We start from the raw sequence: 13,526 nt of genomic DNA, 5'->3' as shown, positions 1-13,526 counted from the left end.
ACCTCTTAATCCCCCTCACTTATTTCTCTCCTCCCCCCAGTGCCCTTCCCTCTGGCAAGCACCCGTTTGTTCTCTGTATCTATGACCGTTCCTGTTTAGTTGTGTTTGTTCATTTGTTTTTAGATTCCATATACAAGCAAAATCATACAGTATTTCTTTGTCTGACTTATGTCACTTAGCATAACACCCTTAGGTCCATCCACATTGTTGCAAGATTTAATTTTCATGGCAGAGTAATAGTCCACTGTATAGATTCCACATCTTCTTTATCATTACTCTTTAAAAAAAAATGGCAACCTCGATGAACGTGGAATGGTATCACACTGTGGTTTTGATCTGCATTTCCCTAATGACTAATGACATTGAGCATCTTTTCATGTGCTTATTGGCCGTTTGTATGTCTTCTTCAGGCGAACACCTTCATTCAAGTCCCTTGCCCAAATTTTAAGTGGGCTGTTGTTGTTCAGTTGTCGAATGTGTTGTTGTTGTTTTTTAACATCTTTATTGGAGTATAACTGCTTTACAATGGTGTGTTAGTTTCTGCTTTACAACAAAGTGAATCAGTTATACATATGTCCCCATATCTCTTCCCTCTTGCATCTCCCTCCCTCCCACCCGTGTTTTTAATCTAGATGAAGAAATCCTTACCAGAGGCTCTCAACCAGTCAGCAGTCCAAGTAACAGTGGCCTGACTGATCTCGTGCTCACGCCACTTGCCCTATGTTTACTAGCTGCCTAATACGTAGAACAATCACACATACCCCGCCAGAGAAGGGAGGTTAGGAGAGAATAAGCAGCTCAGTCTCACAGCAACGTATTAACTAAATAGCTCTTGAAGGCAAGGACCACCAAGGCCGGGCTGCAGACCTGGGGACTCATCTAGGGCAGGAGCTCTCACCCCGGCTCAGCCTCTCAGAAGTCCTGACCCAGCCACGCTGAAACTTCCAAGACCAGTGGGTCTCACCACCGGGCGCACGTTAGCATCACTAACCTCCAGGGCAGCTTATAAACACGGGGTTTGGGACTTCCCTGGTGGTTCAGTGGTTAGGCCTCCGTGCTCCCAATTTAGGCGGCCCGGGTTGGATCCCTGGTAGGGGAACTAGATCCCGCATGCCGCAACTGAGACCCAGTGCAGCCAAATAAATAAATAATTTTTTTTAAAAATCAGGTTTGTATAGGCCAAACCCCTCAGACCTCAGACCCTCTAGGGGTGGCGCTGGGGCAGTGATGTTTTTGAAAGGTGCCCAAGTGATTCCAAAGGGCAGTCAGGTTGACGACCACCGCTCACCAAACACCGTGACCTGACTTAAAATGTGTGCGCCCATTGGTTTTTCTTTGTTGTTTCCCTGTTGGATTGCTTGTAAGAGCGGCACTTGTGTTTCTGTCCTATGAGCTTTTGATCCTGTAAGAGAGGACGCCGCCTCCCAAACCCGCACAGCAGGTGCAGGGCGTGGCCCGACGCCATCCCCGAGGCCCGCGTGGCCCCCAGGCTGCCCCGCACGCGCCCTAGCTCCGCCCCCAAACGAGCTCTCCCGCCCTCCTCCGACCCCGCGCCCCACGCCGCCACGTGGCCCTGCCCCGCCCCGCTCACGTTCCCGGCCGGTCCCCTAAGCCCCCATGCGCCCCCCTAGGCCCCAGCGCGCCCCGCTCTAAAGTAAACACCCAGGAGCGGCGGCGGCCGGACGGTGCGGTGACTCCGCCCGCTCGCCGCCTTGGTGCCGCGGGCGGCTCTGGCCATGGCCGAGGGCGTGCCGGCCTCCGCGTCGGGCGGCGCGGGCTGCAGGGGCGCGGCCGGGGCCTACACGGCGGCATCATCCAGTGGTGAGCGGGTGAGCGGGACCGCGGCGGGACCGGGACCGCCCCGGGACCGCCCCGGAGGATGGGAGGGGCGAGGGGGGCGAGGAAGGGGAGCGTGGCTCCCTCGGCTGCTGTCCCCAGGACCTCGGACCAAGTGCCAGGGGCGACCGCCTGCGCCCCCGGGGCCCTGGTAAAAGGCTCAAAAGGACTGCCGTTCACACGCAGGACCAGCGCTTCTTCATGCTGGCTGGGATGGGACTGGACACGCACACACACGCACACACGATGGGGCAGTGTGGGTTTCCCACCTTGGGGCCTCCCCTGTCGGTCACGCTTCCCGTGGGAAGCAATCCAGCCTGCCCTCCACCGGGGGGCTTGTTGGTGGGCCTGGGTTTACATATACATCTGAAAGCACGAGGGCTAGGCCAGGAGAGGAAATGTTTTCTCTCAGTGTGCGATCCAGGATGGGATGTTTCCTAACTTAAAGCAAAGCAGTTTTTAGCTCTAACAATGCATTCCACGTTTGAGAAATACACTTCTGGCCATTTAAATAGAGGAAGAAAAAGCTGGAAAGAAAACTATCATCAGCCCTTGGGACTGATGAACTCATGGGTTTGTAGCGCTTCATAAATAGGAAAATAATTGAAACCAGTCCTAAAACATTCGTTTTAGAAGGTGAATAACTAGTAGATAGCTGATTACTTCGTTTTTTAAGTTTTAAGGAGTATTTCTCAAGAAAGAAATACTTTCTGAAAAAGTTCAATGAGTGAAATAGAAAAATGAAGGGGAGTGTTCGTGATTAGAACCCAAAAAGGCCTAAATCGTCACCCCTTTCCTCCAAAAGAAAATTTTTGATGTATTTTCCCTTGCGTAAGAGAAATCAAAAGAATAAATATTTTTAAATAATTCTGAAAATATTTTTTTAAAAAAACCAAAAAACCACAGCACACACAGTGTTGCACAGCAGGGCTCTACTTCTTTCACACTTAGACCCCTCAGCATATCTGCACCTTCAAGTTTCAGGTCAGCATTTAGTAAATGAGAGTTTCTAGGACCTGAATAAGTCGAGAGACTCGAAAGAATGCTTAGGGTTTCAGAAAATACCTAGATGTTCTCCTCAGGTCATTTGCGAACTGACGGTGCAGGCTGCCCGCAAAGCAGATGCCCTAAATCACTTAGGATGGTACTCAAGTCCTGCCTCACAGACTCCTGTCCCTGCAGGCCTCGGACCCAGGGGGCCAGGTTATGCTCTTCAGGTGGGGTGAGGCGGGGCCGTGGAAGTGAGGAGGGGCAGAGTTTCCCTTGGAAGACTGCTCTTTAGGCATCCCATCTATGAGGTGCGATGCTTGAGAGGTCACTGTGCAACCCACCTGGGTCCCTGGACTCTTTAATCAATAGAAGTTGATAAGACTCCAGAAGAGGAATTCAGGCAAGGCTTTACTGGGACCCGCGCTACAGCAAGAGGGAGCGGAAACAAGTAACAGGTCCCCTTGCTTGCTCTCCGAGGGGGGCGGGCTGTCGGGCTGGGGGGGCGGGGCTTAGGTGGCGTGCCCACCCGCTTGGTGGTGCTGTGCGCAGGGATCAGGTGCAGGACCCTGCTTTTGCTCCCAGCTCCTCAGAAGTGGCAGTTGGGTTTTGACGGTTTTGAATCTTCTTGTTCATAATTTGCCCCAGCTGCATGTGCATGCAGTTACGTGTAGTCCCTTATGTCAATAGTTTCTTTGTATTCTGATGCTCTGGGAGACGTTTGTCTGGGGCAAGCACTCTGGTAAAGGGTCCCAGGTCCCAGCCTGTCTCAGTTGGTGCTGGTGGTTTGAACATTGGCATTAAAAACACAACTGCAACCACTCCACGCTGGTTAGGATGGCCATTATCTGGTTAGGATGGCCATTATCAAACAAACAAAAATAGAAGATAACGAGTGTTTGTGAGGATGTGAAGAAATTAGAACCCTCGTGCACTCTTGGTGGGAACGTAAATTGGTGTAGCCACTGTGGAAAATAGATTAGTGGTTCCTCAAAAAATTGAAAATGGAACCACCATGTGATCCAGCAATTCCCCCTCTGGGCATATGCCCCAAAGACTTGAAAGCAAGGATTGGAACAGATATTCGCATCCCCATGTTCAGAGCAGCGTTACACACAATAGCCAAAGATGGAAGTAACCCAAGTGTCCTTCAGCAGATGAATGGATAAACAAAATGTGGTCTATACGTACAACGCACTATTATTCAGATATAAAAAGGAAGGAAATTGTGATACGGACTGCAACATGGACGAACCTTGAAGACATTATGCGAAATGAAATGAGCCGGTCACAGAAGGACAAATAGTATGTGATTTCACTTATATGAGGCACCAAGAGGAGTCAGCTTCATAGAGACAGAAAGGACAGTGGTGGTTGCTGGGGGCTGGGGGAGAGGGAACAGGGAGTAGCGTTTCTGGCCGGTACAGAGTTTCAGTTTTGCGAGACAACCAGAATTCTTTGGATGGATGGTGACGCACCCACAGTTGCACAACAGTGAGAAGGTACCTAATGCCGCTGAACTCTGCATTTGAAAATGGTGCATCTTATGTGACGTATATTTTACCAGAATTAAAACATGAACAATTTTTAAAAAACCAAACACAGCAGAGCCCCTCGGTTTGTAACAGAGCTAGGCGTCCTGGAAGGTGTTAGAAGATGGCCAAGGAGACCAGCTTCCTGGAAGAGTGGCAGTGGGTACCGGCGCGTGAGGTGTCCAGGTGCCCAGAAACAGCTCAGGCTTCTGAGTGAAAGCCCAGGGAGGGGCTGATTGTTGTCGCGTGAAAGAAACGCTCAGGTTTTAGCATATTCATTGTTTCATCTCCCAGTCAGTCCTGGTTGGGCTTCCAATGTTCCTTAGAGACTTCAGCGCCTCTGCCACCAACTTGTGATAAGTTCTCCAAGGACAAAGAAAGGTCCCGCAAGGAGGAAGAAAGGTCCCGCCTCTGGAAACCGAAGTACTAGAAGTTTTCTGTTTCACGGACAGGAAGGATTGTAGAAATGGGGAGAGAAGTGGTCAGACCTCTGAGGAGCACAGAAGGATGAAGTGACCTGACTTCCTCCGCTGCGGGTACAGATCCGGCAGGTCGGACAGGTGGGACCCCTGGCTCAGACCTCAGGCAAAAATTCTAAATGTCACCTAAACCCTACGCACGCGGAGCCTGGCTGTAGACCAAGTAACTGTCTCCTGCATATAAATACGGCTTTCAGATTTCTGCAGACTCTTGTGGTCCGTAAGGTGGAAATTTACTTTGAAAGGTACAGAATTCGTAATAGCCTTTGATCAGGCTGAATCAAAGGGTACAGTCACTCCCAGTGTTACATTTTTCTTTATGAGGAAAAGGAGCCCTCAGAAATGTGAGCGCTGCAGGACCCGGGGTGGGTGCTCTGAAGTTGGCAATGATTGGATTGTCCATCACTCGAAACGAGGAGAGCGCCATGAGGTTCTCAAGATCTTAGCTGTCAGCTTCGTCTGATAGTGAGACCTGGGGAAGGTGATCGACTCCAGCCTTGGACAGGCTTTATAGTCATGTATAATCATGTATCGCCAAAAACCGTATTGGTGGCTCCGTGTGAAAGCAAGCCTTGGCCCATCTCACCTGCCAGGAGTCCTGGCCAGCCCTACTGCCTGCATATCCTCATCGCGCCCCCCCACCGGACCCACGTGTAGTTCAAAGTCAGGCTCACCTGCAGTGGGTGCTTCTGTGCTGCCGGTCCTGCCAACGGAGACGCCGGTCTGCCAACGTGGCCGCCGGTCTGCCAACGTGGACGCCTTTCTTGCTTCCATTCAGGATTTTGGAGGTGGACGTAAAAATGATAACAGAGCCACCGTGTGCCAGCCAGTGTACCAGCCACATCCCATGCCTGGATTTCTCATCACAAAAACTCCAAGAGACATCTCAGAGTCAGAACCTACACCTGGGTCTGTGAGCTTTGAAGCCCTGGGTCAGAGTCACGGTCGTAAGTTCCTCTGGGCGTGGAGACTAAATGCAAAAGCACGTACTCTTTAAGCCGAAGTAAAGGCACCATCTGATCATAGACGCTCTTACAGGACCTTCCACTTGTCCACTTAGTGTGTGCTGCCTCCTCCCATGGGCCATCCGTGAGATCTGGCTGTGAACTTTGGGGAGAAGATGAAAGGCCCTGGGCTGAATCTCCTGGAGCAGCAAAAGTACCAAGCATTGGCGCTGGGCTCGCAACCAGGAGGAAGCCCTTTCTCTGAGTGTGGGCGGAGAAAAGACTCTGGTCCTGGACCTTGGTGGGATATCACTGATGGTGTAATTTGGTCTTAATTGTCCACTCAGATGGCCGTCAGACTCAGCAGTGTCATTTTGAAATAGGAGGACAAGAGGCCCAGAGCACATGAATTTCAGTGACAAGGAAGAACAACTGGCAAAAGTTTATACCCAAGCTCATTTTGGAGAGTATTTTGCGCATTTCTTTTTTAAGGAGACCATTCCATGGCTACACCGGAAGTGGCTACGAATAAACAAAAGTGAGCTTGTACTTAATGTTGGTCACGTTTTGCTGCCCCTCCCCAAACTTAGCCAGTGTTTCCCTGTGACACTTCACATGCCGGTTTTTTATATGTCAGCAAATGTCTTAATAAAATAAATATCAATATCTCATGGATCTGTGAATTTGCCACTGCCCCACACACCACCAGTGACATTACCCCGTGTTCAACCATGAAGCAAATAATTGGTGTCCCAGCAGCTGTAATTAATCCATTGTGAGGTGTCCAAAGTGTCAGGTTCCCACCCTGATGCTACGGGAGAGTCTCAGAAAATGCCCTCCTTGGGCTTGGACTGGGTTGAATGGTGCCCCCCACCCCCACAAATGCATGTCTGTATGGAATATCAGAACGTGACTTTGTTTGGAAATAGGGTCTTTGCAGATGTAACCAGTTAAGAGGAGGCCCCACTGGATTAGGGTGGGCCCTAAATCCAGTGATGGGCGTCCTTATAAGAAGAGACGAGGAGGGACCTCCCTGGTGGCTCAGTGTTCAGAATCCGCCTGCCAGTACAGGGGACATGGGTTCGAGCCCTGGTCCGGGAAGATCCCACATGCCGTGGAGCAACTAAGCCTGTGCGCCACAACTACTGAGCCCGTGTTCTAGAGCCCAGAAGCCACAACTACTGAGCCCACGTGCCACAACTACTGAAGCCCACGCGCCTAGAGCCCGTGCTCCGCAACAAGAGAAGCCACCACACCACAACAGCGAGTAGCCCCCGCTCGCTGCAACTAGAGAAAGCCCGCGCGCAGCAAGGAAGACCCAACGCAGCCAAAAAAAAAAAAAAGAGAAGAGGCGAGGAGACAGCCAGGTGAAGGCGAGGGCACTAGAGTGATGCGTCTACAAGACAAGGAGTGCCAAGGGTTTCTGGCAGCCACCGGCAGCCAGGAGGAAAGCATGGAGCACACGCTTCCTCCGCGCCTCTGGAAGGAACCAACCTGGCTGACACCTTGATTTGGACTTTCAGCTTCCAGAACTGTGACAGAATATATTTCTGTTGCTTTAAGCCACCTGGCCTATGGTAATTGGTTACCTGAGGAAACCAATACAGGGCCACAGCTTCCCCTCACCCCGCCGCCGTCCACCATATGTTGACTTTTCCTCCTTCCAGGAAGCAGGTGGGGTTAACAACTGTGGTCTCTTGCTCTCGAGGAAAGTAAATGTAGGCCTCAGCCTGCCTCAGCCCAGAAAATAAGCTGTAGGTCATCAGTAAGAAAGGAGGAGATGCACTGTTGGTAAATTCCCTGCTAAAGAATTCTTCATAGTTTAAAAACTATGCTGGCGTGCTTTATGTATTTCTTTAAAAGAATGAGGAGAAACCTGCCAGTCTGTCCCCAACCAGAAAAGGGAAGGCTGTGACTGGGTGTCAGTGTGGACCACACCTTCTGAGCCCAGTCACCGGCACTACCTGCTCCCTCACTCCCATCCTGCTGCTGGAACAGGCACCTGGCGGTCCCCTCGGGGCTGGACTGTGGGCTGTGAGCCACGGGCACAGCCCCTCGTTGCCAGGGGACCCCACCTGCCCCGGGGCCCAGGAACATTTGGGCCATTGACGGTCCCACCCCGAGCAGGGCCCTGGGGGCTGCAGATCACATCTGAACGCTTCCAAGCTCTGCACCCAACAGGAAGTAAAGGGCAGGGAGGGTGGCCTGCCTCTCTGTCCCTTGGTGTCTTCCATCTTCCATCTCATTACAATTTAAAGAATCAAAATGTAGTGGCCCCGCCCTAAATCAATCGGGTTTAACAGTCGTGCAAATGACTGCTTCGGGGGTGGGGGGAGGGGGGAGGAGCTGTGCACGCCTGTCCTGGGTCCTAGGAAGCCACATGGGCTCCAGCTGGGTGATCAACTCTACAAGGGGTGGGGGTGGGGCATTGTTTTGTGTTTTAGCGAGTAAATCTCTACGTCACAGTGAGAGACCTTGGCTGCCACCTTTACAAAGTTACACGAAGCAGCGTCTCCTGAGCCCATTAATTTGGGCTTCTTTTTAATACGCCTGTACGCCAGAAAGATTGAAAAACAACAACAAAGCCTCACCATAGTCTACATCAATATTCTTAACTCTGGCCTGAGCACATTACAGATGCCAGCGGGTGAGACTTTGCATTCGATAAAGTAAGCGTATTTCATTTTGTTGGGTCCCTTGTTTGCGTCTGCCCCTCATCAAAGTGTCCCACTCTAGAAAAACTGAGGCCAACCTTCTCTTCCCGCTCTTCTTCCTCCCCGCCCCCAGGTTGGTTGACACCTTCTGCATCTGCGAAGGGTGCGGTGTGTGTGCCTCGCTGCCTCATGTATGAGATTTACATGGAGACCTGCAGGCAAAATGCTCAGAACCAAGTCAACCCAGCCACGTTTGGGAAGGTAGGTTGTGAAGATAAAAATACATGTCCACTGAGTACAAAAAGCATGCAAGTTAATGATGAGGAAATGCTGGGATTTAGTGTGGTCCGATGGCTTCCCAGTGGATATAACTGGCTTCACCCTGGGAACCAGCCTGAGGGCTAACATACGTCCTCATCTCCATCTGAAGGCCATTCCGTCCTTTGTCCATACTTCATAGTGAGGGGCCAGGAAAGTTCAAGGGTGGGGTGGCATTCACCCAAGAGAATGCAGCTATGGCAGCCTCAGATACCCCCAATTCTCAGCCAGCTTGCTGGGCCATTATTCCCCGCATAGAAATGCCACAGCTCAGGACCCCACAAGCTCAAAGAGCCACTTTGTCGTGTCAGACAGCTTATGCTTCCCACAATTCGGTTGTTCCTAGGGAACTCACGGGCACTCAAATGTTTCCTCTGGAGGTTAAGAACTCTGTTAGGGGTTTGTTTAGACCACGCAAAAAAAAGCAAACGTTAGCACAAGGATGGCCTATCTGAGACCCTCCACATCTAACGTATTTATTGAGCAGCTGCTATGTGCCAGCACTGTTTTAGGTGCTGAGTGTACAACAGTGAACAGAACAGAGAAAAATTCCTGCCTTTACTACATTTATTATATTATAGTTGAGGGAGATAAAGAAGATAAAATATATAGTCTCTTAGGTGGTATAGATGCTAAATGGAGCAGAAGGAGGAAAGGACCGTGTGTGTGTGTGTTTTAGGGGAGGACTTGTAATTTGAGGGAAGGCAAACAGGGAAGGCCTCCCTGAGAAGTAACATTTGAGTCCAGATTTCCAAAAGATGAGGCAGTGAGTATGGGGCTATATGAGCAAAGAGCAGTGCAGACAGAGCCAGCGCAAAGGCCCTGAGGCAGGAGGGGGCTCAAGTAGCAAGGAGGCTGCAGTGGCTGGAGGGCAGAGACCAGGGAGAGACAACTCAGGGAGGTGGGAGGAGCCCAGGCGTGCAGGGAGTGGACAGGGATGCAGCAGCGGATGTCGTGAGGAGGAGTCAAAATCTGGGTGTATTTGGAAGACGGAGCCAATAGGATTTGCTGATGGAAAGAATTGATAGAATCACGGGGCTTAATTGTTATTAAATTAACAATAATAACTTTCAATCGTATATTGCATCCTATTTATTTTCAATCCGGTTTTCAGGAATAGACAAGACAAGTTAAAAGGAGAATTTTTTTAAAGGGATATCTCATTTAATCCAACTGCAAGAAGTTGGAGTGGGCCTCATAGAATTTAGTCCAGTACTACCCAGTAAAAATGTAATAGGAGCCATAGATACAATTTTAAATATTCTAGATCCTCATTTTAAAAGTTTTTTTAGGGTGAAATTAATTTTTTATAACTTTCAAATTCAACCCAAAATATTCAAAATACTGTCGTTCAACCTGGAATCAGTATTTAAAAATGAACGCGTTGTTTTTTGCATTCTCTTCTTCGTGCTAGATCTCAAAACTCTGACACGTCATTTCACATGTACAGCCCGTCTCAGTTCACATGTACAGCCCGTCTCAGTTCACATGTGCAGCCCGTCTCAGTTCGGACCAGCCACACTTCAAGTGCTCAGTGGCCGCGTGTGGCTGGTGGGTCCCCTCTGAGACAGCCCATGACTAGATTACGTCACCAGGCATCTCCTCTCTCTCCCTCTGGTGTATCCGTATGTAAACCACTGGGACGCTGCTTCTCCGCACTGGGCCGCTCCAGGCCCCTTCCCAGAAGCCAGCTTCTGCCACCACTTCACAGCTTCCCAAGGTGGCTGCTTGTCCTGTGATTCCCGTGATGCTGTCCGTGACCACCTGCCCCAGGGTCCCACACTGTAATGGTCTTTAGGCGAGAGAGGCCCACAGGGAGGACAGGTGGGTGGGAGGAAACAGTTGGCATCTTTGAGGCTTTGTCTTGTGTCATAGCCATCAGCAGAGGCTGGTAGCATTAGAAGTCAAGGAGCAAACCAGGAGTGATAACGGTGGAGGGTCCCACAGCTGGTTAAAGTGCTTGGGCAGCAAACCTGGTCTCCTTCTTTACGGGTCAGTCCTCTTTCCACCTGCTGTTCCCTCAAAAATATCCTGGACTTCCAAGAGAACTTGGAGGTCACTGGTGCAACTCCACATCCAATGCAAGAGCCCTTCAAAAGCACCTCTGGCTGGGAGCTTTTATGAGAACAAAATGCCCTCTCTGGGCAGAGACAGCCATGGGGGCTCGGAGCTGGGAGTGGGCAACGTGTTTCTGCAACAAGGAAGCTGCTTTTCCTCTGGGCAGACGCGATCCCTCCCCAGGACCCATGCTTGGCAAGCAGAGCACAGGCGGATGGAAAGCCACCCGACTCCTTACAGGCCTGGGGACAGCTCACAGCCTGCAGGATCAGACCCCTGCAGGGGCCACCTGGCCGGTGCTGAAATGACCTGGGGGACAAGCCAGCTCACGGCCGCAGAGATTCCAGTTCAACCTCTCCCTCCCATCTTTCCTCCCTTCCTCTTGCTCCCTCTTTCTCGGTGGTCCTCAGTGGACAGAATGGAATTGGTTCATGACACGCTCTTACCTTCGGTCCGCTCACAGCCTGATTCCCTCTGGTTCTTTCGTTTGTTGCGGAGCACAGGCTCTACACGTGCAGGCTCGGCGGCCATGGCTCACGGGCCCAGCCGCTCCGCGGCATGTGGGATCCTCCCAGACCGAGGCATGAACCCATGTCCCCTGCAGCGGCAGGCGGACTCTCAACCACTGCGCCACCAGGGAAGCCCTCTTTTGTTCTTTTTAACAATGTTATAAGCATCTTTGAACCCACTGCCCCGTATGAACCATATGGCCAGATCCCTGTATCCATCTCCCTGCCTTCCCCGCTGGTGGGAACCATCAACCCCTTCATCGTTATCTTTCCTTTTTAAAAAGAGTTTTAGTGCATTTGTATGTCTTTCTGTTTTTGTTTTCTTTTTTTTTGACCTTTTACCCCCTTCACCCATTTTGACCACCCCCATCCCCGACCTCTGGTAACCATCAATCTGTTCTCTGTTTCAGTGAGATTGGTGGTTTTGTTTTACTGTTGTTTTCTACATTGCATATATAAGCAAGATCATACCATCTTTGGCTTTCTCTGTCTGACTTATTTTATATAATGTATTTCTTTTAAAAGCCCATTTTTTATTTTTGTGGCTTAACTTTTTAAAAAGGAGTGTCATGTTATATGTCATCTTTTGGGACTTTTTCCACTTATTATTATATCAAGATTCCTCTACATTCATTTGACTGTTGTGTAGTAGTTCAGTTTACCTACCTTCTCTCCCTTTGATGAGCATTTGGGTCGTTTCCCAATTTTGCTGTCGTGAACATTCACGTGTGTATCTCCTGCTATGCACGTGGAGATGTTCTCTTGGGCGTGTGTGTCCAGGGGTGAACTTGCAGGCTGACAGGCTGTGTGACTATGACGTCTGGAGATGGGACCAGATCGTTTTCTGAAATGATGGCTTCTGTTGCCCTCCCACCGACAATTCTGTAGATTCCAATGATGTTTCCAAAACACTGACATTTTTAGACCCATTTCTCTAGCCGCAGTCATCATCCCTGAAACGCAGTCATTGGTGGAAGCTCTGCACTTTGGATAATCATAAAATAAGTAGGATCTTCTAATACGGCAGTTGCTCAAATATCGGAAAGAATTGTTTAAACCTTCGTGTCTTCCCTTCTTCATTGAATACTCTTCGGTCCCAAATTTTTACTTCCCTGACTACTTGTTTCGTTTTGACTTCAATTTATTGGTGTTTCTCTTCAAAGGTAGGTTCCCCAAGGGTACAACCCAGTGTCTCAGGAGGGCTCAGAAGACGGGGCTTTTATTTCTCTTTTTTAACTTTTTGGGCTACTGTTCGCTTTCATGCTTCCATGCCACTCTGCTGGTTTCATTTTAAGCTTGTGATCCAAAAAAAGAAAAAAAAAAAAACCCTTTGGTATTTTTTTCACACGAATTAAAAGTAAGCTAGCCCTCCCAAAACGGCTTTATAAACTGTAAAGCACTCCATGTAGGTACAATATGTTGTCCTTGTTATCAGACTGTGGTCATTATGCCCGTGACCGTGGGAACCCAAGAGTGGCTGTTCCCTTATCCCGAGTTGCAGCTTCTTGGTGCCGACCTGCTGTGTCTTCTAGACTCACAGTCATCCAGTCGTCTCAGCCTGCTGAAGCTCGCACGTGGGAATAGCACATCTCTTATCCCCCCCTCAATAAATCAAAAGCAATGTGGACACGTGCAAGGTGTTAGGCTCTGGAGCTCGCTGGGTGTCTCTGGAAGGTTTTCCAACCAGCCAGGAATTCCCCCGGCTGTCTTATCACTCAGCCCACATTTTGTCCCTTCTTCACTAGGCACATTGGGGCACTTCCTCAAGGGCTTTGCTAGTCTGGGTATCCTGGCACTAAGCCGTTTCCCTACCTGGCAGCCTTATCAGATGGGAGTGGGGTGATGAGCTTGACACGTCTTGGTTCTAGATGATCTCTACTTCCTTTTTTTAAGAAATCAAAGGGTCCTTTTCAAAACCTCTCTCAGATTTTCTTCTAAGTGGTTTCCCCTCAAGGGCAGTCCTACTACAGGGTGTTCCGAAAAAAGAGTTAAAAAGAGCGTCCGGCGCGTGACCACGGGCATTTGTCTAGCATTTTTGATCTTCCTGCTTCCCTTCGAATCCATCCCCCAAGACACTGAGGTCCTAGCTTTCAGTTCTCGTTGGGAATTTGCCCGAAGAATGAGTCAGTTCAGTGGTGCTGGTCTTGGAAAGGGACCCTGAGCTGCTGAATCTGTGACCCGGTGGAGAAGGGAGAGGAAGGGGAAAAGG

The 13,526-nt window shown here is 50.0% G+C and overlaps 1 protein-coding gene across 1 annotated transcript in view; it reads left to right on the top strand.

The window, feature by feature from the left end:
* Positions 1-1,736: 1,736 nt before the first annotated feature.
* Positions 1,737-13,526, top strand: part of RFX8 (RFX family member 8, lacking RFX DNA binding domain) — a 61,842-nt gene continuing 50,052 nt past the window's right edge. Inside the window, 2 exon segments of the mRNA XM_032652275.1 lie at positions 1,737-1,821; positions 8,566-8,693. Of these exon segments, the coding sequence (XP_032508166.1) occupies positions 1,737-1,821; positions 8,566-8,693 (213 nt within the window).

The sequence above is a fragment of the Phocoena sinus genome, chromosome 13, assembly GCF_008692025.1.
Source record: "Phocoena sinus isolate mPhoSin1 chromosome 13, mPhoSin1.pri, whole genome shotgun sequence".
Taxonomy (NCBI): Eukaryota; Metazoa; Chordata; class Mammalia; order Artiodactyla; family Phocoenidae; genus Phocoena; species Phocoena sinus.
The sequence above is the reverse complement of the archived record's forward strand: the minus strand, read 5'-3'. Positions and strand labels throughout refer to the sequence as shown.